This window comes from Vigna radiata, chromosome 7 (genome assembly GCF_000741045.1).
Source record: "Vigna radiata var. radiata cultivar VC1973A chromosome 7, Vradiata_ver6, whole genome shotgun sequence".
Lineage (NCBI taxonomy): Eukaryota > Viridiplantae > Streptophyta > Magnoliopsida > Fabales > Fabaceae > Vigna > Vigna radiata.
In genome coordinates, this window is record NC_028357.1 from 53192191 (window position 1) to 53217382 (window position 25192).

At 31.9% G+C, this 25192-nt stretch overlaps 2 protein-coding genes across 6 annotated transcripts; one reads left to right on the forward strand and one right to left on the reverse strand.

The window, feature by feature from the left end:
- Positions 1 to 826: 826 nt before the first annotated feature.
- Positions 827 to 13290, reverse strand: LOC106768596 (uncharacterized protein At4g10930). 5 transcript variants are annotated; one of them, XM_022784286.1, is made up of 15 exons: positions 12845 to 13290; positions 12504 to 12589; positions 11317 to 11407; positions 11039 to 11088; positions 10664 to 10736; positions 8995 to 9104; positions 8434 to 8499; positions 7545 to 8056; positions 7371 to 7439; positions 7155 to 7230; positions 4488 to 5748; positions 4295 to 4369; positions 2681 to 3742; positions 2311 to 2534; positions 827 to 1331 (listed from the first exon to the last, which is right to left on the reverse strand). In XM_022784286.1, exons 1-14 carry the CDS (start codon positions 12911 to 12913, stop codon positions 2319 to 2321), a joined length of 3816 nt encoding a protein of 1271 aa, XP_022640007.1. In that variant the 5' UTR covers positions 12914 to 13290; the 3' UTR covers positions 827 to 1331; positions 2311 to 2318. The 5 variants fall into 5 exon arrangements, with proteins under 5 accessions (XP_022640007.1, XP_014509316.1, XP_022640009.1 ...); XM_014653830.2 differs by having other exon boundaries at positions 7371 to 7451; XM_022784288.1 differs by lacking the exon at positions 12845 to 13290 and having other exon boundaries at positions 7371 to 7451; positions 11256 to 11407; positions 12504 to 12562.
- Positions 13291 to 15841: 2551 nt separating this feature from the next.
- Positions 15842 to 25056, forward strand: LOC106766823. The gene is made up of 16 exons (XM_014651586.2): positions 15842 to 15954; positions 16651 to 16787; positions 17108 to 17190; positions 17306 to 17365; positions 17721 to 17829; positions 17936 to 17988; positions 18116 to 18196; positions 18306 to 18488; positions 22019 to 22145; positions 22234 to 22316; positions 22542 to 22601; positions 22727 to 22835; positions 22915 to 22967; positions 23089 to 23169; positions 23282 to 23394; positions 24457 to 25056. Exons 2-16 carry the CDS (start codon positions 16697 to 16699, stop codon positions 24611 to 24613), a joined length of 1443 nt encoding a protein of 480 aa, XP_014507072.2. The 5' UTR covers positions 15842 to 15954; positions 16651 to 16696; the 3' UTR covers positions 24614 to 25056.
- The last annotated feature ends 136 nt before the right edge of the window (positions 25057 to 25192 follow it).

The following is a 25192-nucleotide window of genomic DNA, read 5'->3' on the forward strand; positions in this document are numbered from 1 at the left end:
ATAAAGATAACTCAAAAATGAAATTCAATTTAAAATGAAAGAAAATAAATAAAAATTTAAGAATCAAAAATATATTTAATTTAAAAAAAAAATTAAACTATACTAAACATAAAAAATTATATATGCAACATTTTTTTTTTATAAATTAAGTGTGACGTTTTTAAATTTATCAGAACGGATTATACTAAATTTGTAGATTTTATTTAAAGTAATTTCCTTTTAAATTAATTTATTCGAGTTTTGAACTAAATAATTTTAAAAATAGCTACATAAACTATAAGCATACTATTTTTGTCGATTTGATTTTAAAAATCAATATTGAAGTGCAAGGGTTATTTTTACCACACTTTTGTTAACGATTGGATTATTTGTATGAATGTGAATGTAATGTAAATTCGTGATGAAAAAAGTAAATTGAAACAAATTGGTTTCGCTACACATGATAGGATAATTCTAATATTATGTAAAATTAAGAAATTATAAAATTACAATTAAAGTACATTTTATAATACATTTTTAGGAAAAGTAATTTGAATAACAATATGCTATACAGCAGCTGACCAATTTACTCCTCCAATATTTTTGAAAAGGATATTTTTCGTCTTTATCATTATTTTGTATTTAATTCAAGTCTTAAAATTATGTGTCCAAAAACATACAAATTTTCCAATTTAAGATGTAAAAAATATTATTCAAGATCACTCAATCTAAAAATTTTCTAATGAATTTTTTATATTAGCAAACATAATTTATTCCATTCTAAAGACGAATTTTTTACTCAAAACACTTTTTTAGATAATACAAACTCTATTTGGAACATCGGATCTGAGTTCTAATTAGTTGTAATGTATCTAGTAGGATTTAGAATTTACAGATTGAATAATTCGAAAACTTAATCAATTATTCAAGATGGAATTTCTCGAAGGAAACCCAATGGAGATGTGTTTTGACTTCTCTTAGAATCCATGGCGGCGAGAACCAAAATCCAACTCACTGATTACACGTTGACCCACATCTCTTTTAACGTACAAACTGCGCACATCCATAAAAAGTACGACAATCCAGACTTACTGTATTGCTGTTATATGACAATAAGAAACCTCTCATATTACGATTAAAAGGCAAACCGTTCTCATATTCTTTGGTTTCTACTTCGTACCTTTGTTCTTCCTCCATTTCAACTTGTATTGCAACCTTTATAACTTTCCGTTCAGATCCACGTCTTTGCGCCTATGGGTTCATCTTATTGACGAGTGTACTCTCTGGATTGGTACTGATTGATGCTCTCGATTGACGAATGTCCTGTGTTTTGATCATTTTTAAGCTTTCACCTGTATAAATTAAAATAATTGAAAAAGATTAATGTTATCTATCTTTTCATGCCTGACATTAGCCACATTTTAATAGATTTTGAGCATGGAGTAAATAATTACAGAAGATGAATGTGAAAAGAATATTGCAATAATCAACTATAATTCAGTAACTGATACAACTAAAATTTTCTATTATTATGTCAAGTTTTAAACTAATTGAAGATATATTACATCCAAATTTTATCAACTATATAACAGCTATGTTGTATCTACCAATTTTACGTTCTGCGTCATGTATAAATTACTTAAATGAGTAACTTTATTAAAGATAAAATTAAAAAAAAATTACTTTCTAGTAATTGACATTTTTTAAGTAAGAAATGACCAAGTGTGAAATTCATAGGTATGAGACAAGATGGAGTAGTCGTTGTTATACGAAAATGGTGCAGAAGCAGATATAATACAATGGAGTGGAACCGAATTCCCAATTAGTAATCAAATCAAACATTAATATTTGAAAGTATACTCTGTAACTCAGATTCTTAGTTCAGAATATCCGAGTAAAAATGTGTTAAGATTCACGTTATAATATCCTAAATTACGTTAAAATACCAATTCATACAATTTTATGAAAATATTAGTATTTTCAATCCCGTGTTGAAGAATTGATTTTAATTCAAATTAAATTTTGAATTAAAATAATTTTAAATAACTGTGTCAAACAAAATATTCTAAGTTTAGATAATAAAAAAGTCATCATAAATCACTGTATGTCAAAATCAATTTTAACCAAATTATGTTTTTAAAATCAATTTCATTCAACAAAAATCTCCATTGTGTGCTCTATTCACATATTTGACGAGGTGAAGACTACATCTGACGTATCATGGCTGCTGCTCCATAAAGCAAGATTCTTAATAAGCAAGTATAGCACCATTATAAAAGAAAGGCTGAGGCAAAAACTACAGAAAAAAACTAGTTGAGGATGAAATGATACCGTATGAATCAATTTTTTTTGGTCTGTTGGGATGCTTCAGCATACTGCTCTGCAAGTTTCTTTACTTTCTCACCTTCCTTTATGAGAAAACTCGCATTCTTTGCTTTGCAATGATACTTCATAACCTTCTCAGTTGTTTTTGCAACAGCCCACCTGTATTGGTCAGCCGTGATTACACCACTCTTGCACAGTGGTCTGATGTGCTCCTTGATGTAAGCTTCTACCTGTACAAATTCCAGTAATATTACAGAAATATAAAATCATAAAGGAAAATGTAGAAATGGAAGAAAACATAAATGATAGCACACAGCATTACTTTTTAAGAAAAACTGGAGAAATAAATTATATGGGAAAATTAAGTTTATAATACCTTTTTAGTTGTATGATTTACCGAGTCAGTCTGCTTAGCAGTGACATCAGATTTCCCTTCCTTCCGTTGGAAACTTTCACCGGTTTCAGATATATTGGAAGACTGGTCGGTGATGGTAGTATCAGAAATTTTTTCTGTGAGATTCTCCTTCCCCTGTTCTGAAGCTTTTACTGCATTATTCAAAGCATGTTGTTCATCATTATGGTAGTCATTGGCGACGCTTAGAGTTTCTGTCTTGCCATCTCCATGTAATGATCTTGATTCACCAGCTGGAAATTTTTTTATTAGTGGTTCTTTGTCAGGGCCGTATAATAATTCTTCAAATTCTTTGTCAAGTGGCTCAACAGCGCTCTCGAAGGGTAGGAGCTCTGAAGAAACAGAAGACCTATCCATTTGAACTGCATCGTTGTGACAATTTGGCGAGCAGGATGCCTCTCCTGGCACTTCATTTCTTTCAGGCCCCTCACAGTCAGCACAATCCAAAGCGATATCTGACTTTTTCAAGTTCATGGTGGAGAAAACAAGTTTCACTTTTGACTCGTTTTGCTCTTGTTTTGGTTTTGAAACCTGTGTAACACTAGCACCAATATAATCCTCATCTTCCAAATCATACTCAAAATCACCATAAATATCCAGATCAGGATTCGAATCCAGTTCAAGTATATTATCGGACCCCAACATGTCACCATTACATGTTTCTCTGTTCTCATGTGGACTGCTAGGTGGGGAGTCAGACAGCAGACCAGCATTTTTCAAGGCCGTTTCAACTGCAGGGTCAGCTGAAAGATCTTCCATATTTGGTTCTGATTGTTGATCATTAAGCATTGCTGATGAGGCTGCTGGAGTTGTATCTCTGGCTACATCAGATTTTGTGTTATTTGTGCGATGCAAGAGCTCCTGTGAACAAAGGTTCAAATAGACAAGCTTGCTATTTGATCTGTCAGCAACCTCTTTTTCAATATTAATTGCATCTGCAACAGCTAATTCTGTAATGCCAGTTCTGCGAATCACTGTCAGATTTGTGTTCCTCAACAAGCGCTCTGTCAGGCGGTAAAGCTGTGTCTGCACAAAATAGTGAAGTTTAAGAGAGAAGAAATCTAACTATCAGAGCCGTATACACAAATAAAGCATCTTGAATTGATCATTTGGAAATACTCCTGCGCCATTACTTAAATAAGATTCAACTCCATTAACATGCCAAAAGGGGAACAAGACTAAATTATTCGAAGTTTGTATTGGTATGTACCAGTTTTAATTCCAACCCTGAAATCTGGCAACCAGTCAATTATGACTTTTATCTTGGGTAGAATCAACTATTAAAAAAGTTTAAGATTCTATCACTTTTTCTGGTGAGAAACTTCGACTTATATTATATGACCCATAACGGGATATGTGGGAAAACCACCGGCAACCACATGTTTTGTCTAACATTTGAAAACTCAAGATAACTAAATGATAAATATTAGTTCTAAAATGAAGAAACAAGAATGACCCTCCAAAGGAATTAGAACATATTTTCTGATCCCAATGTCATTAGGAATCGGAGCCTTAATTAAAAATGCATCAATCTAACGTGTGTAACTTCAAATGGTGGAAACGCAAGGTACTGCATACCTGCCTAACTGATATAGGAATTTTATTGTGTCGAGAAGGTGCCAATACTGGTCTCATATCACTTGGCAGTTGGGCCTACTCACAATAACAGAAAGAAGAAACAGTGAACAGCCATAACCAATTTCTGATAGCAATATCAAAGGTAAATAAAGCAATTGCAGATAAAACTAGTCAGATGAGATCATTTACATACAAGTAAAGGATAATTTCCTTTAAAAACTGAGTTGTCTTCCTGATTTCCATTTGCTGTGTTTCCTCCGCTGGTTGTGGATGCTTTCCTCGCAAGGACCTCCAAGGCCCATTTTCTTTTATCATTCTTCATGCAACCAGATTTTTGGCCTAACTCCTTGGTGCCAGTTTTGGAACCAACTGATGAGACTGGCGTCCTTTCTGAGTAATTGTTTATTCTTGATTTACCAGAAGTTGAATTATCGCCAACTGGTCCATTTACAATCTTTTTGTCTACGTTTTTTTCATTTGAAACAAAACTGATCTTTGATAAGAGATTGTTTACGTCTGTTGCTTTAATAGTATTGTTATCAACGGATAGATTTGGTACTTTCTCTGACGGGTTGTTTTGTTTGGTTTGCTCAGAGTTAGCCACAGTTTTAAGCACAGAGAGAGGTTTTACATCCTCTTTCCGGGGGAAAACAGATGTATCTGCTAAATACAACCTAGAAAGTATAGGATCCTTGGTTTGACATTCAGAAACTTGCTTTGATTCTGTACCATCTGAACCTTTTCTTAGTAAATCAAGAACTGATTTTAAAGTTTCAATCTTTTCAGGCTTCGTAGCTCTCATGCAACGATATTTCCAGAACTCAATTTCACAGTCCCTATCCCATGCACGCTTTCTTCTTCCATTGGAAGTACCAAAAATTTTCTTTGTTAAATTTTCACGGACTTTGCCTTTCTGCAACATTGACTTCTTTGCCTTTATAGCTGCAGGGGATAACTTGTTTACAAGTTCAGTTTTAGGCCCTGTTATAGCAGTCCTAAATGCTTCAAGAAGCTTGGGATCAAAATGGTTATCCTCGAAGTTTATAGAGGACTTGTTACGGACAGCTTCTCTAATTTCTTTCCTTAGATTTTGAACTAACAAGGATGATTCTCTATCCTCGGAATTTCTCTTCATGATCTTTTTAACCCTCAACCCAGCCATATTTCCTTTGTTTTCAGATGACTGGTCACAAGCATTAGTACTAGTATGTCCCTTGGAAAGCCTTCGGACTGTCCCTTTAACTATATTCATTATATCTGGTGTAACAGTTGCCTTTGTTGGAGAATCTTTTAAAGCAGGGTGCTTCGGAGCATTTTCTAAGAGATGATCATTGGCTGTGTCATTAGTGTTACTCATTTGGCTGTCAGTAGCTTTACTTTTCTTTGGCACAACTTCATCAGGAAGTTCAGGTTTGGCATCTCCATCCTCAGCCTTTATATAAACTTGCCCATTACTGTCTCATAAATGGCAAAATCAAGGGAAAAAGAAAAAAAAAGGTCAAGGTTTGAACTACTAAGGTGGTAAGCATAAAACAATTAAAACTTTTATGTCAACATAATATGCATTTAAAGATCATAGAAACTATCGCATTTTTAATAGTACATGAGTATGAAAAATATCTAGGTTACTGCTCCTATTTCTTCCTGTTTGTGAGTATAAGAATTCATCAAGACTCAAAGTGCTATGGTCCAACCAGCAGCACCACTTTTATGATGACATTTTGTAATCGACCACATACTTCCAAAGGTGAGGTGAGCATCATCAGCAGCCCCTAACACACAGGTCTTAGAATAATATACAACTTTCTATCTATATATTGTCAATAAACATTAGATCGGAATATAAAAATTTAGTCCTCGTAAGGTTTGAGCAATTCTCCACTCCAAAGCTAGCTTTTACAGCTGAGTTAGGCCCAGTCCATTTCTAATATTTATGGCATGGTGTCTGTTACCATGATAATCTGTTACCCCATTTTGAATAACATTGAAGATTTAAAGTGTTCCCTCAAAAAAGGACGGGGAGAGGAGGGGGGTTCTAAATGGCTTGTAATTACAACCACATAGCATAGCTGCTTTAGTGGGAATCACATTATCCAGACACCTGAAGATGAGTAACCAAACAACCAGGCCATTTGTAACCATTCACTCCCCCCTAACCAAAAAGGAAACAAAAGCAAGGAGTGGTGAGAAACTGGAAGTAGTTAATATTTGTATGTGTAGAATATAAGTGAGCATTAACGAAAATCTTAATGGTTAAAAGGAAGCATCAATTCCAAAAATCAAGGGTGATTAACTGGGAGCTTGATTCTGGGTGACTGATTTCCTTAATTAGGAGTTTATTGCAAGATGATAGACTGACAACTAAACAGAGTTATATACGTAACACATCCTTCTAGGATAACCTATCCAATAGGGACACCTTTCTTGAGGCGTTAAGAGTGCAAAACACATTTCCCATACCAACTACAATATGGCACATGTCAGACGCTTGCCAAAAAGTTTTTATTGACCCTAGCACTTGATCTGACAACTCTATGGATGGGCATGTTAAGAAAACTAGTATTATAAAAAATATATTTCTTTAACATTCCGAAAAAGTTACTTCAAAATGTAATATTAAGTATTAAAAAATAATCTCTTAGAATATTTTTGTGACTTACTATCATAGAAAGCTGCATATACAAGAATATACAAACATTTTTATTATTTTAGATAATTTATGTGGCTCGTGTATGTGATATAGCATGTCTGTGTCAGTGGTTGCTTCACTGTCCATGTTGGAGTAATACAGTACACTACACACAGGATGACTATGGCACACAACTCATTTTATATGATACAAGTTTAAATGAATGGTTACCTGAAATCAGCATGCTTTCTCTTTCCACCAGCCACTCTGGCATTGTCCTTACAAGCATTGACTTCAATTTCATCTCCTGAGAATATTTTATTATCAACATTTTATGGGTTTAAGAACTGATTTAAATGCCACAAATACCATCCATAAATGGTTTTCCACAGTCCAACTGTGGACTGAAATAAAGAAAAAAATTACATATCTAAGAATTGTTGGTACCTGTCAAAAAACATTTTTCTGAAGTCAAGCATGGGACAACTGTTGCTTGATCTTTTGGTTCACTCTTGTCTGCATCATCAACTATATGCACATTAAGATGATGACAATCAGTCTGATTGCAATAGATACTTTTCAAGCTCACATAAAGCTAGTGATATATAGTAATTGGTTTACCGGGTAAATAAGTGCCCACTGACAAACCAAGATCAAGACCCATATCAGATTCAATTCTGGATGGACTAGTTTTGGTATGGGATTCATCAAGTAACTTGGTTCCATCAAAGCCATTGGGTTCAATCATTGCTCCACTGGCACTTTTCTTTAAATCACTATTGTTTGATAAAGACAATTCCAGTTCTTCTTCCATGATTGGTAATGAATTTGTCCTCATTTCACCACTTTGCTGATCATTTATGTCAGACATTAAAATACATGATTCAGTCATTGGATCCGCATCAACTTCAACAGGCAATAGGCTTTTCTCACTTGTTGCTGGAACCCATTTTGTTCTGTCAACCATCGAGACAACAACAGCCGTTTCTCCTGTATCAGCAACAGAGACAGACACTTTTCCTGAAAAGGAATCCTCACCATGACAGTCTCTGTTACTATTGTCTGCATTACATTCCATGGTTGTCCTCTCCATTGAATTAGTTGCTCCCTTAGAAACATCATCTGCTACACATCTAAAACAAAACCCTGAATTAGAATACGAAAGGTTGGAAAGAATATCTCATATACTGTCAGCAAGGGGTTTTGCTAAAGATATCCTTTGATGGTTCAATTTTGTCAACAGATAAATACATTATTTTCATAGTTAATCACATCATAAATAACTTCTAATTTTTGTTTATACTATTAATTATCTACCCATGTTTTCTATCAATCTGATTTTTGACAGCTAGAACATATCAAATTCTATATTATTATTTATAAGCTATTAGCTAGTATGTACATGCATCTTAACAAATACAAACCAGATCGAGCTTTGAGATTAAAGTAAGAGAAAAAGTAATTAGAAGAACGAAAATATTCAACAGAATAACCACTGAAGTCAATTTACCTGGGGCATAACCATGTACTCTCTGAAGTACTTTCGGTATCAAATCCCACACAGAATGCATGATACCTGTCACAATGCAATTGAAGAAAAAATCATGTGGTACAGTTTATAAAATTCAGTAACAATATATTCATGAATTGATTTCACTGCCTACCCATTAAAGAGAGTGACTAAAACACTTACACAAGCTCTTCTCTGCATTATTTACATCACCTCTTTATAAGTTATAATGATAATCATTATCTAAATGATAATCATTATAATTATATTATAGTATCTAAATGACTACAAACCTCACCTTATAATCAAATTTCATAGGATTGAGTTAGCTCTAAATCCACTTTCTAAGAGAAACATTTTTTTTCTTCCAAAACACCTTATAGACGAAGTTTAAACCCAAGGAAAACATGCTATTATAGAGCTGACCAATCCAACCCCAACTTCATAGTTCCAAAAGACAATAACCTACTAAAATTTTACTCAATGACATCTTAAACAACCAAAATTCATTCAAACAGTATTTCTTAAACTTATTAACCTAATATGTTTATTTAAGTTTACCATATGTCACATGAATCACATGCTATTGAGGTATCAAGATCAGAATCTCCTTCAACAGTAGCCGACCCATTACGAACCTTGCAGTCATCGCCATCCAAGCAAATAACTGCCTACAAAATGATAAAATACATGAGGATTAGTGTTGTACATTAATTTTATTAAAAGCACGAGTTGTGTTGAAAATTATGGAACTCCAAACTTGCAAAAACTTGTATTTTAAGCTTGATATGTGGCTCATCAGGATGAGAATGCAAATGGCATGTATTTGAGTGAGTAATAACTATTGTCCATGGCTAATTTCAATATTATTATTTTTGTAGAAAGTATGAAGAATCTAATTAGCATTTTACTTTTCATAATGCAGATTTATTCAAAAAAAGAGAAATAGGCTTGACTATAAAAAATGCATGATTTGGATTAGATAATGTATAACCAACAACCTGCTCCAAGATGCAATACTAGAGATCCTATGGTTCTCAATGACATTGATGAGTGCACTGAGCAATTAGAGGGACAAGTGGATGATAATGATAATGAGGATGAGGGGAATGATTTGATTTTTATGATGATCCCACTCTTGATTGGGCACCTGTTTATGAAATTTCAAGCATTGGAGAGCCAAGAATTTATACAAGGAGAAAAACAAAAATATTACAAAAGGCAACCATCATGTGGTGATTGTTATTTGATCTTCCCATGCTTCCAAGAAAGGTCTATATGCAACTTCAGCCTCAGCAGGAAGGGGAAAAGACAATTTTCAATTTGGGATCGATGATGAACTGGAATTTGAAAGTTCTAAGTACGAGTATGAAGAAACTGAAAAATTACTTAACATTGAAAAGTTTATCTCCAAAAGAGGGTAAGAGGAGGGATATAGCCTATTGGATAACATTGATGTTGGAATTGAGAAAGAACCAGAAAATTAAAAATTTAGGACACTTGTCTTACGTTTGTTGTTATTTTAAAGTCTTGAACTTAAACTTGGTAGTGTTTTGCTGCTTTGATATTATTATTTGAATTTCTAGACATTATCATTAATCATGCGATTGTCTTCCATTACTCTTGCATTACAATTATATTTCTGTATTTTTTTATTTATCTAGAGGTTTTATATTTTGGTCTCCAATGCTTCTGCCATAACCTGTTTTGACTTCCAATAAGGAGTTGAGTGAACTGTGATGGAGTGAGAGCTGCTGAGATGTCAGCTCTTAAGGGTGGTGTTGTGATAGGAACTTGGGTATTATGGAGTGCTTAAATCACACATTTAGTATGGAATGCTAGATGGAGTATTTAAGTGTTTGGTTCTCATCCCTTAATAACTAGCTTCTGAGGGTAAGTTCTCCAAGTGTCTGTTGTGTACTTATCATTGAATAGTGTCACGCAATCCATGTAGCTTACCTAACCTAGTAGGAAAAAGGCTTTTGTTGCAGTTAAGGTTAGCTATAAGGCCAATGTATATGTACAATATGATTCTAGATAAAGTAGTGACATTTATATAAAACTAGAAATCAACTTAAAACAAGAATAAAAAGATCTTCGCATGGAGGATAAGTGCTCATGCAAAAAATACAAGAAAAAGTAGAAGCAAGGTTGCCATTAATATTAATTAACCAGAGGTCAGGATTTATTGCATGTAATTCTAAAATTATATTATATTGAAAACAATTACATTTTCATCAATGTAGTATGAGGGAAATTGCAGTGTGTTATTCTTCCCTTCAATGGACCAATCATCATCATCTCTGCAATCATGAAGAAAAACAGTGAAAATATTATATAATTTTTTTTTAAGTAGAAACATGATAAACATGTAAAGTATTTACTCAAATTTGAGTAATCAAACACTAGTATTTAGTCAAAATTTAGTACTGAAACTGTTAAGTGTTTCCTTAAAATTCAGATATAATGATGCATGCCTAGAATTATGCAAAATCCATGACTTTCAACTAGAAATCCAATTTAGAAAATCCTAGGCTTATGCATCTGGATATAAATAAACAATGAATAAGACTGTCAATCAGATGCATAACGGATGGAAACTTACCTAAGGAGTGAATCATCCTCAACTTTGCTGTTTCCAACGGTATCATATACCTTCATAATCATGAGTTTCGCATGTTTAGCCACACACACCAAATTTTAATTGTATCTTCAAGGTTTTATATGCATTAAAAACATAGATTTTCGTAATAATATTAATCAAAGCAACAAAGTACACGGTCTAGAAGAGAATTAATGAGGTGGGCAAATTCAATTGTAACCTGAAGAGTTATACTAAAGCAATGAAGAAAAAGCAGCATTCCTCAATTTTATATCACTCACTGGAACACAAGTGATTAACTGAAACTCATTCTGGCAAAGTGGGCAAAGATTAGTGATGGTAGCCCAGTTGTCAATGCATACAAAGCAGAACCTGTGAATCAAATAAACCAAGCTAAAACTTCTGATTAAAATTTTAATATAAATACTGAGAAATTAAGGGGGGAAAACATTTAATGGGACTAAGTGAAGGTAAAGAATAAAAATTTGACATAACAAAATTATTGTGAAAACTAATAGATGCTCCCTACAGGCATGAAAACAATCCCTTTAACCTTGTGCATCTATCGAGAAGATTTTTCTTCCCCAAGGTCATATGACACATTTCAATATAAGGAAAAATTGCACTGAGTAAATTGGAGGGGCTAGAGATGCACCAGTAGCCTTTGTCTTTACTAAGATAGTATACCATTACAAATAAATAATACATGAAGTAAAGAAGCTAAAGTTTACACTAGTAAGAAATTATCACAAAAAGAGTAAGATGATAAGGTAGAAAAACAATACATTCTATAAGATAGTACAGAAAGACTGTATGGGGGCATCTAAGAAATCCCATTAGGGAAGGCTCGTTTACTTGGGATGTAATGAAACAACACGCTTTACTTGGGATAAAAACTATCTATGGAAGGCTCGTTCATACTGCTAGGCGTTTACCAGTCACCATCACTAAAAAGTTCATTTACATTGAAATAAAGCGTGGTATATTCATCTCCTAAGAGCAGGAAGTGTAATTCTTAAAACCAAAGAGGAAGGCAGAGTAAGCATCTCTTAGATCAGAAGATTGTAAGTTATCCTTTTATCATTCTTAACAAAAAAAAACTACCAAGCGGGAAAAGGCTTTTGATTTATTATAAATAATATTAGATTCAGCTTCACAATTTAATCAAAAACCAGTCCAACAATGACTTGCACCCATTAGCATGAATATTTGGATAATTTCTGAGTTATATTTTGTTTAAAGCTCTCAATAAGATGAATCAACAGCAATGTACTATTAGACTTTTACCAGTACATCATCAATCACTATTTTTTCCATATAAGTCATTCTCCTATATCTTCACCATGCACAATGAATAATGAAAGCGCAAGGCACAATCCATAAAACAAATTTACAATATCAAACCAACGAGATTAAGATACGACAATATATTTTAAGCATTTAAGAAGTGTGTAAAAAAAATACATACCAGTGCTGACAGCAATCCAGAACTCCCCTGTCAATAACCACATCCATACATATTCCACATCTTTCCCCTTCAATAGCTACATCATCCTGTTCATTAAGAAATACCGAGTGTTCCGGTGAAAGAAATACCGTAAGAAACCAAACAGTTGCTATACACGACTCTATCTTAGGCAAACATGTGAATCATCAGACAACATAAATGAAATTAAATTTTAAGATAACTTGAGATTATCAAAACCACAAAACAAGCGTGAGCAAGGGTTTAAGCAATACTTCATATAAAAAGCGAAAACCTACAACAATACAGTAACTACAGGTGTAAGCGAAAATCGACAAGCTTACATTATCGTTGGCATCAAAAGCATCGTGTGTGAGTGCGAGCATATCATTGGTCACGAAATCCGCCTCCATGGAGAAGCTAATTCGAAGACAGAAAATATTACACCTTGAGCTCGGCGCCAATTAGAGAAACGGCCACGAGACTTTGGAACCAAACTTCGGCACAGTTCAATTTGTGGAAGTTGCAGGACCTTGAAGAAGCGCCAACAGGATAGAGACACGGAAATTGAAGGCGTAAAAGGAAAAAGAATGCGATGAGAAGAACTAATCACACGATAAGATAGTAGGGTGCTAAAGCGTAAAATGACTTAATCAATTGCCCGTGAAATTATCGACTAATGGAATCGGGCGAAGAGAAACCGCGGTATGTAACTTAGTCCGGGTTCAATTCATCCGATCTGGCTCCGAAACTGATTTGCGTTGAAAATTAAAAACCTCGATACGTTGTCGACGACGTCTTTGACATCACGTGCGCAACGTGAGTGAGCAATTAGCGCTCTCAGGCTCGCGGATTTTTTTTCCCCTCATGGGCCATTGATAATTGTGATTAGACTTTTGCTTCCTGCACCCAATCATTATTAACTTCACCGTTTTCCAAAGGAAAAAACTAAAATACCCTCTTCCATTCAAACTGCACCACTCACCATTGTCGTCTTCATTGTCAATGGTGGAGAGAGAATGCATTGCAAAAAAGCACTCATTCTAAAAGTATTAAATGTTTCAAAAAGATTGTTCTAAAAAACAAACATATTTCATATGTTCTCAAAATTTCATTTCAAAAATTCTATTTCAAATAATATGCTCTAAGAATCACGTTCCAGAAGTTCTAGTCTAAAATAAATAATTCTAAAATTATTTTTATGAAATATAAAATGATAATTTTGAAAAATTAGATAGAGAAAGAAAAAGGCTTAATGGGAATGCACAATATATATATATATATATATATATATATATATATATATATATATATATATAATAGTTTAAATTCATTCCACACAAGTTAAAGGTCAAAATAATTTGGTCTAGGTCAAAGTTTGATCTAATTTGTTATGAGTTAAAGTTTGAGCTCATTTAGCACAAGTAGAAGCTTGAGTCAATTTGGTTGGAGCTAAAGGTCGGGTGTAATCAATTCAAGTTGAAAAGTTGAATCCATTTGATCCGAGTTGAAGGTCGCGGTCCAGACCAAAAGTTGATTCAATTCAACTCAGATTGAAGGTCCAATCAATTTAATCCGAGTCAAAGATTGAGCCAAATTGTCCTGTCAAAGATCAAGCTAATTTGGCCCAAATCAAAGGTCAAGGTGTATTCGTTGGGTTAGAGGTCTTAATGAAACTGTCTTAATTGAAAGTTGAGAAAAACAACTTCAATCGAAGGTTCTGATGAGTTGATTTGAACCACAGGTCGAGCCAATTCAACCATATGCAAGGGTTAAGATATATTCATTGGATTGAAGGTTGTGACAAGTTGGCTTAAACCGAAAATCTTAATGAGTTGACTTGAATCAAAAGTCAAAATAAGTTAGCTCAAATTATAAGTTGTGGTGACTAGGATCGCATCTAAAGTCAAAACAATACACTCGTATTAAAGATCAAGTCGAGTCATCCCAAATGAAAGATTAAAACAAACAATCTCGAGTTTAGGAACATGATAAATTAATCCAAATTAAAGATTAAAACAACTAGTCTCAAACTAAATTGACTTAAATTGAAAGATAAAATTGAGTTATTGAAATATTTTTAAAATAAAATTTGGTCTTAAAATAGAAATTAAATTATTTCATCTAAAAAAATTTAAAATCTAATTATTTCATTCAAACAAACGAAATATAAATAATTCGATTGTAAATTATTTTAAATATCACATATTTAAATATCTTGAAATTGTTAAAAAGTTTATCCAAACACAAAGCAAAAATAAAATTATTATATGATTAGATACAAAATGTAGTCATGGCGGTTAAGAACCAAAGTCCTTAGTAACAGCCACATGACCGATAATCACGTAGGATGAGTAAGAATTGATTTGTACATGCAATTTGATGTGATGTGTATCCTTTCGTCAATGAACAAGAACTAATGGACCAAAAAATGCTACAAAAATTAATAATTGAATTAACGTATAAGAAAAAACTAAAGCTAAAAAAATAAAACGCATTATAAAAAGTCCTCTTTAATTAGTTGACGTGTAACAGAATCATCAAATTCATGATGATACAAGTACATTAAGATAAGACAATTAATCTTTCGAGCACTTCATCTACGTGTTCCTCTTGTTTGGAACATTTTGTGTGATCATAATAGGAGTTTTGCATTCTTACGCAACAGTACTCATTTGTTCATCTCTAGTTAATGATAATAATATCCCGTGATCTTTGTTAAAGCATAATTAATAATATTTCTCACTTTAATATTATTTTTTATTTGTTTCTCTAATCAACATTTTCAGGTATTTTTTAGTAGCTACTTTAACTTTTACGCTCAAGCAAAACATTTTTAAAAAATAATGGTACCTTTTCATGAGTCTTGTTTCAAACACATAAGTATTGTTTTAGTCTTGCTTGTGAATATTTATATATATGTGCATGACACTTTCAAATAGGAGTGGTTGGGAAATATAGTAAAATATATTAAATGTCATGTAATATATTTCAATTGTAGTTTATAGAGTATATATGACTTTGTATAAGTGATTGACTAGTAGCAATTATATAATACTATAAATATGATATTAAATCCATAGTTGATTGTATTTTGTGGTTAGACATAAAAAACATATAAAAAAAAGTTTATTTGTAAGTTATCATACTTCAAGTTCAAACATTTTTTTTTTCTAACAAAAATGTAAAATTATTTTTCCTTTAATCTATCTAATACCAATGCAAATGACAAGTGATTCAATTTAATATGAAATGATGTGCCTATCAAGCCCATTTACGAATAAACTATAAAGTGTAACGTTGAATATGATAAACATAATAACATAAAATCAAATGTCGAATGCAATGAAAAGGAAGAAGAAGGACATGATCGTGCGAATGAAGCTGTCCTGGGTATACCTGTGAATATTTCTGTACCTTTGAAGGGTATTATAACCATCTTCTTCTGGTTTCTGTAAGTTGCTTTTATGCCATGTAATGTTCCATGTTTTTTATTCTATTCTCTCTTTAAACTCTAAGATGTTTGCTTCCATATCTGAGGAGATTTACTGCTTTTGTTGACCTTTTTTTTTCTTTCGGATAATTATTCATTATTAAAGAAGTTCGATTCAGTGATAAGTCAGATTTTTTCTAAGTCTTAAATTGAATTGAGATACTCGCTAATATTCTGACTTCATTGTATCTTTGCTGAACCATTGATAGTGAAGGTCCTGTCATAGTATTTATGCTCTGAACGAACAGCTTTAATTTGATTGCATATACTCATACATGTAATTTTCTCAGATTGTTTTGCAAAGCAATAAGTTTGCACAGAAAATTATCAACTTGCATCCCCATTTTTGTGGTATAGATGGGAAAAGCAACATAAAAAGGACAAAATAAAGAGTGGAAAATGATAGATAAAGTGAAAGGAATTGAAGAGAGAAATAAAATAATAAATATAGCAGAAAATGGATGTATGAGAATATATAACTTGTTTTGTAATACAATAAGGGTAAACAATGTTTGAACTTGAAATTTTTGGTAAATTACACAAACTCCCATTAGAGTTTGCATCAATTGGGTGAAAGAGACTTAATAATGACACATTAGCAGAGTCTTCTAGAGATTAATCATGAACTTAAACATTTTTCTCTTTGATGTTTAACAGTGCTGTCTCTGACAGAATCATGTCCTATAATCCTTAAACTGAAATTATGTCAATGTCTATGAGCTGCTTTTGCTTGAAGAAAGCTACACCAAAGACTAAGCTAGAACTATCCACCGTTCTTGCTTCGGAAACATCCTGTAAGTAGAAAAAACTTCATTCACACGCTATTTCTTGGATTTTTCGTGAAATGAACCATGACTACCCTATCATTATCAATCTGGCCATTGCCTTTGTGTTGTTGTTTTTGGAATGCCACTTGTCAATAGACCAAACTAGCACATAGGATTCCATTTAAGGTTTTAGTTCTAAAGTTGTCACAACCTTCTCATTCCAAATCCAAAACCTGTAGGTGACAGACCATAACTTTGGCAATCATGTGTTATGCCAAACGTTTGTGGGGATATACATGTTGGTTTTCGTATGACTTAACTCTCAGATGGCCTTTACCCTTTGACAGTTACTGTGAATGAGATTGAGGCTTTGCTTTGCTCGTTTAAGAAACTAAGTAGTGCAATCGTTGATGATGACTTCCTTCACAAGGTATTTCCATGTACCCACGACCCTTCTATATTGCTGAACTGTCATCATAATTTTCTAAGCATTTTGATAGAACGAAAGTTAAAGGTGTTAAATTCTTGAAAATTTTTATCTGCAGGAGGAGTTCCATCTTGCACTTTTTAATGATGATAGCAAGCAGAATCTATTTGCAGATAGGGTGCGTCCTTGTACATTTTTTCCTTTATTTTCTTACATCCTGTCAAGTGCACCATGCATCCAAGAAAAAATGTGAATAGTAGCAGAAAGTTACTTCACCAAATTGTACTATTATGTTATATAAACAAGGAGAAATTTTATTCCTGCTACTAGGAGTAAGATAAAAAGAGAAGAAAGATGTTACATAAACAAGATGAGTAATGTGATAAAACAAAATAGTGATTATAAAAATGTTATAACTTCTGATTGTATCAAAGTATAACCACTGTGTGTTTGTGATTCTGTGCATATTAAATGAAGACGAGACTCCAAAAAATCAATGCGGAAGATGTTTGATTTTTGTCGGCAAAATGCAGATATTTGATATGTTTGACATCAAGCGTGATGGAGTAATTAGCTTTGGGGAGTTTGTTCGCTCACTGAGTATCTTTCATCCAAATGCCGCTGAAGAGACGAAAATTGAATGTAGGACATCATTTGTTTATTACAGAAATCAAGCGTTATTTGTCTGTTATGCTTTTTTTGGCTATGTACATTGAGCTTGATTGTGCCGATTTTTTCTTTCTGACAGTTGCATTTAGATTGTTTGACCTTACACAGAATGGATACATTGAGCATCACGAGGTGAGGTACTACTCTAGCATTCTGTGGTCTTTCATTCGTTTACATTTTCACCTATAGCCACTTTTATAGTTTATGCTTCGTTCTTATTATTCATGAATTGCCTTCTGTGCTTAATGGTGCACACAAGTTGAAGGAAATGGTGTTGGCTGCTCTCACTGAATCAGATGTTACAGTTCCCGATGATGTTGTTGAAGCAATTGTGCACAGGGTTGTGAACCAAACACAAATCTGCTCTCCAATTTCTTTATTTTTTCCCCAATCCGCTATTCAAATTCTTTTCCCTTATTGGTTATTTTCTTCGTTACTTAATGTTTCAGACAATGCTGGAGGTTGATTCAAAAGGAGATGGTAAGATAGATAACGAAGAGTGGAGAGATTATGTGACACAAAATCCTTCTCTTCTGAAGATCATGACTCTACCCTTTCTAAAGTTAGTCACTTTTCGGCTTTTTTTTTTCATCGCCCGACAATTTACCACTCAAATTACAAATTTGATGCAAGTCTTAAGAAAAATACAATTTGAGATAAGTTATATTAAATTGGCACCATTTCAATTTGAAAGAATTGTACCATTATAACACAATTTTATCATAATTAGACTAAAGTTGTGTCACGTTGAGATTTCTTATTCATTTTGAAATGATATCATTTAACTTATTTCAAGTTGTAATAACTTGCATCACATTGATAATTTCAGTGTTGAAACTTTAGTGTACAAGTCTATTTACAAAATCATACTTGGACGATTCTGTTTATCAGGGATATAACCCTCGCATTTCCCAGCTTTATTTTGCACTCTGAGATGGAAGACTAGCTATACTAGGCAGCACACAGTTGCTCCTTGAATACATTGTGTAATATGTTGAAAACACCATTAACCCGTACCGTGTTCACTGCTTCAAAGACAGAAAAATTATATAGTACTAGGAAAGATTTTCATACTGATATCGAGAAACACTCTCAGTGTGGCCAAAAAACAACTGTATCAGAATCCCTATACTAATTTTTGGATATTGTTTTAGTTATTGATAAAAGAACAAAAACTTTAGTGAGTTACGTTTAATTCGTTAATGAAAATTATCATGATTTGGTAGAATGCAGTATATTTAAACTACAGAGTAAATCTAAAAAAGTGTATTAGGAAGTGATTCTGCTTGGGAAGTGCAGAAATGTGAATATGAGTAGAGGTCGATTGATTTGGAGGCCAAGATAAGAGCATATTGACTGGTTATAGTGTTCCTCATAAGAAAGATTTTGTAGATTATCGAGCAAAAAGAATAATTTTTCTTTGCGTCTGCGGAGAATGCTTGTTTTGGAACATGAAAATTATTGAATTAGATTCGCGCTTTATTACTCAATTGGGTGGCACAGACGAACATGAGGACGAATCATCTTTGATGGTCATCGATCTTCATGTGCATCGAACAAATGGAGAATACAGATCCACTTTGGTGAGATACTGCACTATTGCCACCCCGTCTACGCCACCCATATTTGTAAAGATGTACTATACCTTAATTGCAAACTTTCGCAAAAAAGAAAAGGAAAACAGACATCTATCATTCTTTACTCCCACTCTCTTTTCTGCAAAGAATTTAACCAAACATTTGGTGTGCACAGGAAAAAGAGAAAAGACGAAATAAAGTTAAGACAAAAAGTAAACAGGTTTGGCAGGATATTAACCATTAAACTTCAAATACATTGTTAGTCTTCTAAATATATACGCAAAGGCATTTCCAAAGGGATGAATTCGTTCTCCCATTTAGAAACGTCTCACATTATAATATTATCTTCAAAGAATTAAAGAACCCACGTTTAATTATACTCCAGTTAAAAAAATATAAATGGCAATTTATTATTTCATATATTTTTAATTTAATTTGATCATAATATATAATAATATTTGTGAATATAATATATGCATACATATTTTATATATATATATATATATATATATATATATATATATATATATATATATATATATATATATATATATGCAAGCTAGTCAATTTTATTTTAGCATCTTTTATTATCATGTAAATACCTCTAGATAATATTCTATTGAACATGCTGTCGTGTAATTTTACTGATATTGAGCACTTTGTTGCGTTTATTTTTCTCTTTCCGTTGTATTCCACATATGTTTGGTTAATATATTTTATTCGCATTCTCTTGTAAAGACACTAATGTCGTATTTGGATAAAAAAAATTCAATTTCCATAAAATTAAAATACATTAAAGTTAAATTATTTTATTTTTTTTAAGATAAAGCAATTTAAATTTATGAAATTTCAATTTAGTTTATTTGGAATAAATATTTTAGTTACCATCAAATATAAAACTTATTATAATAATAAAAAATATTTAATAATTAAAAAATTAGTTAATCATATTTTAATTGATGTTAATGAGATTATTTTTAGGATAAAGTCTATCAAGGTTTTAACTTTCTCTCTAAAATATTAATAATAAATAAACATTACTTTAAGTTAATGTATGTTATAACTATTTTAATTTGCGTCAATTAAGGTTGTCAAGATTTTTTTACCAATGTTGACTAAAAGGCATTTCTAATTACATCAGTCAACGTAATCGTACTCAATTTGTCAAAAGTTTCTCCATTCGATGGTAGAAAAAAATAAATAATTTTGACAACTTTAACTAAAATTGATACTAGTGACGTTAGTTCAAAATTATTCATTGCAAATATTCTTAAAATAATAAACACAAAAAATGTAAAAAAAAAAAATAGAGTTAACATTTGTTATAAACTAGTGATATCAACATTGATAAAAAAAATTCTGAATTACTTGAATGATATATAATATTATTCCACACTAATGGAAAAATAATTTTAGTTATGTCAATAAAAAAATAGCTATGAACATTGGTTGAAAAAAATCTTTCTGACTTGAGACTAAAATTAGTTTCATTACTGTAAATAAAGAAACTCCACCATTGGTTGAAAAAAACCCTGTCAATATTCATAAAAAAAATCCCTGGTTATGTTAGTAAGTTTTTAAAAAAATCTGCTATTATTAAAATTATCAATAAATAATTAATTAGAATTGACATCAATATTAATCTATGTCAATCAGAAATAAATGTATGAAAACAGAAAAATACAGTGCATGTTGTTAAAGAAAATTTTAATTAATTTTGAATGAAAAATAACACTAACCTAATGCAACCAAAAAGTAATATTAATGCTGTCCTTAAAATTAGAATAATGATATTTAGACAACATTTTTTTGACAACATTTGAACATTGATTATGTGTCAATTTGTGATTGATAAAAAATTACTCCACAATAATGTTTATGATTATTATTATTGATTGTGGAGTAATTTTTTGCCAGTCACATATTGACACATAATCAATATTCAAATGTTGTCAAAAAAATGTTGTCTAAATATCATCATCCTTAAAACTAAACCTTAATTTTTGTTAAAAGAAACTTTCCCCAGCATTAGTTGGAAAAATGATATAAAGTAGATGACCCAATTTTGGTTCACATAACAAGAGACATTCGTCTGTTCAACAATAAAGTTGTCTAGTTTAAAGTGATATTTTTATAAAATTCTATTTTAAATTTTTTTTTTTTTTATAAAACACTTGAAATGTAAATTTTTCCTCGCAACTAAAATATTTAGTTAATTATTATAAATAAAAATATTTTTTTGATAAATTTAAATTTTTTATATTTATTTAATATTATTTTTTTCTATTTTTCTAATTTTTTTAAAAAAAATTAAAATTTACATTTTTATAATCATTTTATTCCTATATTCTGAACGTTGTTGGAACTTAATATTAAAGTATTACTTCTTAATTTTTTATTTTAAAGTAACTCTTAAACCTTGTAGCTTTATTTTAAAGAATATTTACTAACTCTATCAAGGTATAACTAACTTGTATTTTGCGAAAAAAGAAATGACAGTCCTTAACTTTTTCTATTTATTACTAAAACAAAGATATTCCTAACATATTTATAGTACGATGCAGTGCAAGTAATATACATTTGAGTCCTTGTCAAATTCTCGTCCCCTACCAGAGTATAGAACACAGAAAAAAGTGCAATTGATGGGGTGTTGTTGCTCTAAAGAGCGACTTCATCTTCAAGATCCAGCACTTCTTGCTTCCCAAACCTATTGTAAGCATTCTTTCTAATTTTGTAATCCCTTTTGTAGTGTTCATCTTTCATTAATCAATTTCTTATTCCTCTGGGTATCTTCGTGCAGTTAAAATTTCTGAAATCGAAGCATTGCATGTTCTGTTCAAGAAATTAAGCAGCTCCGTGGTGGACGACGGGGTTATCAGTAAAGTAATTAAATTAAGCTCTTAAGTTCAAGCTCAAAATATTAAATCAACACTGCATACCTCTTGTTTGAATATATTCTACTTCGAGCAATTTAAGGAGCTTGTCTATGAATACACTTATTATATATTTCTCGAAATTTCAGGAAACTGGTGTAATTTACCTTTATTCTACTATTGGCATTGTGCCACTTAATTAACAAAGGATTTCTATATCTTGAATTTTATGCAGGAAGAGTTTCAGCTTGGCTTACTTGGAAGCAGCAAGAAACGAAGCTTATTTACTGACAGGGTCAGTTTCTTCTTATTTAACTTTTATCAATTTACTGTGATAAAAATGGTGGCCACTGACCTGTGCTACAATCCTTTTGAGTTTCTTTTACAATGAGTCAGTGATAATAGTAAATATGTTCACAGTTATTTCAATTATTTGACTCCAAAAGAGATGGGGTGATAGAATTTGGAGAGTTCATTCGAGGTCTAAGTGTCTTCCACCCAGCAGCACCACAAGCACAAAAGGCAGATTGTAAGAAATCCTCTGGAAAGTGTGAGTCTGCATGCTTTACTGTATTTATATGCTGAAGCCTTGGTGTCTATTGTTGCAGTTGCATTTCGACTCTATGATATATGTCAAAGAGGCTTTATTGAACGCGAGGAGGTAAACAAAATATTGAGATGTTTAAGAATAAATTGCATATAACACATGGCATAAACTATAGAAGTAACTCTGATGAACATTTACAACCTGGTAGAGTGATTATATTTTTCAAAATATGAAGGTAAAAGAGATGATATGTGCACTACTGAGTGAGTCAGATCTGGTTCTGTCTAATGACATAATTGAAGTCGTACTTGATAAGGTATCAGCACTTTCCTTTTTCATCTGTTAAATTATTGTTTAGGGATTAATTAATTATTTTTTATAAAACATGTAATTAAATATGTACTTTACCCCACTTGTATTTTGCACAGACCTTCGAAGAAGCAGACTCAAAAGGAGATGGAAAGATTGATCCAGAGGAGTGGCAAGAATTTGTTGGTCGAAAGCCATCCTTATTGAGGAATATGACTATTCCTTACCTGAAGTAATACGCTCTTTTCCCTCTTATAGCTTTTGATGCTCATATAATATATGTCGTGGATACAGTTCTTTTTCGTGATGTTACCCACCAATAAACAGACAAATTATCAGCAGCTTATTGCACTTGCACAACCTTTTTTCTAAATAGACTTCCATGAATGCAAATTCCTTTGCCTCCTAACATAAAAACGATATTTCATTTTCAATGACCAATCGATTCCCCCAATGGATGGACAATTTTAGTTGACTTTAATGTTAATCCCTTGTAGGCTTCAGCCTATGCAACCTAGCTTGAAAAGTTAAATGTTAATTCCTCCACAATTTTAACTTGGTTATGCTATAGTTTTACCCCCCATACTAAATTCATTTTTTTAAAAAATAACATTTATTCGAAGCAATTTTTTAATTTGATGTTCATCACAAGTTAATACTATAATATTTTATATGTGAAAAAAGATTGAAGTTTTATTTTCATATTTATACATCAATATCCTATAATATTCAATTTGATATTTCTGTAATCAAATTTTATTAGATGGCATGCAAATATCTAACCATGAAATGTCAAAGTGTCATGCATAGTAATAGTAATCGTAAATGTTGAAATTTGTAATAGTTTTTTTTTTTTAAAATTAAATGGCATATATACTTTAACTTCTAATTATAAGTGGAATGTAAAAGATATATAAGCTCAAAATGTATTAAAGTCAAACAATCTATAATTTACACGAACTTTTTTAGCTTAATTTTAAACTATTATTGTTTACCTATTTTTACAATGTCAACATACTAAAAATAATCTTAAATATATGGCTGTTTAAAGTGATTATCACAAAATCTAGCAATTCTACCATGCAGCCAAAGGATTTTTTTTTTTTTTTTTTTTGTAATGTTCTTCTTTATCATCCACTTCCTTTGTTACTACAGGGCTAAAAATAAGCTTGATTATTGCAAAGATGTTGTCATGAATACGAAATTATATTGTTCTAGAAAAACATCAGAACATCCTTCTGTTCCTGGGAGATTATCCAAATTAGTTTTAAACAGTAGTTACTTATCATTGCAGGGATCTTAATACACAGTTTCCTAGCTTTAAACAAACATCAGGCATTGAAGACTATACAAGCAGCTCCTCCCCTGAGAAAAACAGCAGTAGCTCCTTAGAAGGAGAATCTCCACAGTGTGAACATCAATATTACGCAACTAAAAGAGATAACCTTTGAACAATACATATACTATTCCTCTCATTTGCAATTTAAGCCTCAATTTCTTTCAAATGTTGCCCTAAGCAGATACATATATAACACGCTGTCTTCTACTGTGGGTTTAAAAATTGTTCTTTACTTGCAGCCTGGGCTACAAGCTACATGGGTTCCCCGATCAACCAACCGAAAGCAATGACACTTTTGTTGATTTTTGGTAAACAAAAAAACCTAGTCATGCAATGTTGGCTGTTGCTTTTTGCACCCTGTCATATTTCTTCCAACACCATATCACTCAGGAATCCAGATTTTTTTTTTTTTCTGAAAACAATCACCCCTTTTATTAGGGAAAAAAAAGTCTTCCTGAAGCTTTTTAGTGAGGTGGAGGAAGAAATTTGATGCATGTAAGAAGATTCTTGCTTTTAGGAAAGTCCAAATTAAATCTGCTCAAAGTATTATTCATTTTAAATTCTGTCTCAAAATCTTTGTTAGATCTTTTATGTTTTTAGTTCATGAAATTTGAGGTTAATTTACTTCTGGTTCTTCAAATTTACAAACAAATCATTTGAGTCTCCAAAATTTGAAAAATATGATTTTAGT